The sequence below is a fragment of the Plectropomus leopardus genome, unplaced genomic scaffold (genome assembly GCF_008729295.1).
Source record: "Plectropomus leopardus isolate mb unplaced genomic scaffold, YSFRI_Pleo_2.0 unplaced_scaffold23867, whole genome shotgun sequence".
Classification (NCBI taxonomy): domain Eukaryota; kingdom Metazoa; phylum Chordata; class Actinopteri; order Perciformes; family Serranidae; genus Plectropomus; species Plectropomus leopardus.
This window is the reverse complement of record NW_024625899.1, coordinates 1-3,913: the sequence shown is the minus strand read 5'-3', so window position 1 is coordinate 3,913 and position 3,913 is coordinate 1. Positions and strand designations below refer to the sequence as shown.

Genomic DNA, 3,913 nt, shown 5'->3' with positions numbered 1-3,913 from the left:
TGTGTGTGTGTGTGTGTGTTTGTGTGTGTTATGTGTGTGAGTATGTGATACAGATAGATATACATAAACACTTGATTTAAAAAATTAACTCCATGTCGTAACCCTGGAGATAAAACAAGTTCAGGTAAATTTAATCCAGGATTGTGAGCATTTTCCTTGCGGTGTTAAGTGCCTGTCATTATGCCTGAGCATTTTGGCAAGAAATGTCCTGGAAATTGCAGATTTAATATAGATTCTGAAAATTAGCACGTCTTTTATAAGCTGGGGTAAATTTCAAGAGAGCTATGTTTAGAATTATCACTATTAAAAACTTAAAATAATTTTACAGAATTATTATCATTTTATAGCACAATTTTCAGGTAATTTTCTTGCCCTTATATTTTAACTTTCCCATGTTGTTTGTTTGTTTTGGGTTTTTCAAGTGATTTCCTTTCCTGTTGTTTTTTTTTTGTATGTTTTTAATAACTTTGTTGTGTTTTTTTTGGGGGGGGGGGCGTTGTTTGAGGGTTTTCAGATAATTGTATTGTACGTTTTACTAATCACTTGCTTATTTTTCATTTACTCTTAAGTTGCTCATTGCCTTCTTTCCATGTTTTTGAAGGAAATCAAACCCATTAGCCCAGGTTTTAAAGGGTTAAAACGTTGTCGTCAGGAGAAACGGTCCACTGGTGGAACTATTTTACAGTCAATGTTCCAACCGAGAATATGTATGAGTGGGACCATTTGCGGAATTTTGTATTCATGTAGGTTGTTACGCACAACTCACGCCCCGCGCTCGTTTCTGAAAGCTGCGAGTAGCAGCTCAACGACTGCGGAAAGTGCGTAAACCAGCAGCGGTGATCGGTTCATTCATAACAGTGGAGCAGGTTGTCACCGGGCGGAGGTAACAGTTACGTGATTGCACGTTTTATGAGCTAATTAGTCTTAAATAGGGAAAAAATGGTTACATTACAACGGCTATATGTAACGGTGGCTTTGTGAATTTCAGTCATATTCGGCAACAAGAGCGTAAAAACGACATGCAAGCTAACAGTAGCTATCAGAAGCTATCTTTGATTAAGCTCAACCGACGCGATTTATTGTGTCTCATCTTTTGACATTACTTTCTTTATTTCAGAGTGGAGATTAACGGGCGAAAAAATGGCGAAGCGGAGAATCACACAGGAAACATTTGATGCTGCTGTCAGAGAAAACATGGAGGAGTTTGAGATGGACCCTGATGAGGCTCTGAGGGAGGCTGTGGAGCAGTTTGAGTCTCAAGGTAAGCCAGACAAAAACGACAAAGGGACTCTGTCAGTATGAGGCCGAGCCTGTTATAATATAAACAATATAAACTTCAGAACCACGAAGATATAGGTGAAACATAGCACGTGCATCATATCATTGATGATGTCATTGATGATCAAACTGCTTATGTCAGTCAAAGCGACTAAATTATTAATCATGTCAGAGGATTAGTTACTACTACTAAGTAAACTGTGTTGTATCATACTAATAGTACACTACAAAGAACTTGAAGAGCTATACTTTTCAAAAATTTTACTTACTTACAAATATAAGTATTTGGTATACTTTTAAATGTACACTAAAATCAATCTTAAAATAAAGTTATAACAAAGAACAATTTTAGTAAATTAGATACATTTGTAATGAGGTGAAATTAAAGTATACTTTAATAATGCATACAAATAGTATAGTACAAAGTACTTGAAAAAAGGAAACGTTCCATAAGTACACTAATATTATCACTATAACTGTTTGTAGTATTTAAAAGTGCACTGACATGCGATTTACAATACATTTACAATAAAGTTGTAAATGCTTTTTTTAAAACATTTATTTAAACAAGTCCTTTGACTGTAGGTCTCAAACAACTTAAATAAATGAATAAATAAATAAAATGATTTAAAACATGACATAATTGACACTCCGATAGGGCCCCTTGTCATCCCCTGCCAGTATTTTTTTAAAAATAAATAAAAAAAGTTTTATTTGATTTGACCCACGGGCCCAAAGTTGATTATCACTGCTGTGCTCTTTCAAGTCAGTTTATCTCTGTAAATTATGCTCATCTATAATCCTTTCTGTTTTCTACTTGATATTTTGTGTGAAAGCATTAAGCCTAATCTTTCATGTGGTTGCAGGTGTGGACCTCAGCTGTATAGTAAAAGCCGTACCAGCTGTACCATCTGATGACAAACAAGAAGAGCAAACACACGAGATCTTACAGGTAAGTCTTGATATCTTTTGTGAAAAGGGTCTGCTGACTGCAAAAGTATCAAAATCTCACTCTGCGCATGTCTTCCAACAGGTTTTGGATTCGCTGCGGATCGGAAAAGACTCTGCTAGTGTCTTGGATGTGACTGCAGACATTAAAAGCTTCACAGAGCATTGCTCAAGTGGATTTGCCCAGAGGTACCTGGCTGCCCAAAAAGACGCCTACCCCGTCATCTTCTCTTACTGCAAAAAAAGCGTGGAGGAGCAGGAAGCTGTGTCGACCTCCTTGTCTGCTCTGGCTGCGCTGACAGACGGACAGCCAGACTTGTTGGACGCAGATGGCCAGCAGTTCCTTTTGAATGTCCTCAAGAAGCACGAGGCAGATTCCTCCGTGACGCGTGTGGCCATCTGCACTGTGCGTCACTGCTGTTTGAAACACGAACAGAACAGGCAGGATTTGGTAAAAGGCGGCGTCCTGCCCCTGCTGACCGGTGCCATTAAACAACACAGCGGATGTGCTGAGCTGGTGAAGGAGGCCTCCGCAGCTCTCAGGGTCATGACCTTTGACGACGATGTCAGAGTTACATTTGGGCATGCTCATGAACACGCCAAGATGATTGTCCTTGAGCACAATGGACTGAAGGTTTTAGTTGAGGCTGCAAAAGGTAAGGCCAGCGGATGTCAACTACTTAATACGACTTGTATATAGTCTTATTGTATTCCTACTTATGTATATCCCTGTTGTCATATTGCACACACATTTTAGATGTTTAGATTTTGAGCTTACGTGCTAGTTTTATTATTGTAGCATAAGGTATAGTGTTCTATTACATACTTTATACACTCAGCACATTTTCCATATTGTACTTTAAATATTCACATATTAGTAGTAACTGTCTATTTATTTCTTTACATTTATATTATTACACATTTACATACACAGCATATTATACATACTTTTAAAAATATATATATTTACATACTGTGGTAATTGTTAACTATTACTGTATTTCTATTTTTACATTTATGTTTTTACATATTTGTGCTTGTACTTCTTTGTACTTGCTATAATTCTGTATGCTGGCATCAGAGCGACTCTAATGAACCTCAGTTTCCCCCCGTGGATCAATAAAGCATTTCTGATTCCGATTAAATCAGCTTTGATTTCATTAACGTAATTCCTTCTTGTCTTGTGTCTCCATCGCAGCTCACCTTGATAACACTTCTGTTCTGAGTGAGCTGTGTGCAACTCTGTCCCGTCTGGCTGTGAGGAACGAGTTCTGTCAGGACATCTGTGATCTGGGAGGATTGAAACTCATGATGACACTGCTGGCAGACAGCTATGAGACACCGGTAGCCAGCTGAAAACAAGGCGTTGTGATACAAACTGACGTGAGATTCAGCTTCTGCATTTGATCCGCTCACTGAACCGGTTTTCTGCTTGCAGGAGTTGGTCCGGCAGGTCCTCAGTGCGATACGAGCCGTAGCAGGAAACGATGATGTGAAAGATGCCGTTGTTAATGCTGGTGGAGTCCAGCTCATCGTAATCGCCATGAATAGACACATGAGCAATTCTGCTGTGAGTTAACCCTTTGAAACCTGGGCCAATGTCATTGTTTTTGTGCTGCTCTTAGACGCCTTTCACAAGTATTGAAACCTTGGAACCCTGAGCAAAACAGTGTGATTTTTTTTTTTT

The 3,913-nt window shown here is 38.7% G+C and overlaps 1 protein-coding gene across 1 annotated transcript; it reads left to right on the top strand.

Moving 5' to 3' along the window:
- Positions 1 to 797: 797 nt before the first annotated feature.
- On the top strand, positions 798 to 3,796 carry LOC121966288 (armadillo repeat-containing protein 6-like; the record flags this gene model as incomplete). Its single annotated transcript, XM_042516393.1, has 6 exons — positions 798 to 883; positions 1,118 to 1,261; positions 2,145 to 2,230; positions 2,312 to 2,882; positions 3,425 to 3,570; positions 3,665 to 3,796. Coding segments are annotated over exons 2-6 (1,056 nt in total), but the record flags the coding sequence as incomplete, so codon positions are not given.
- Positions 3,797 to 3,913: the final 117 nt, after the last annotated feature.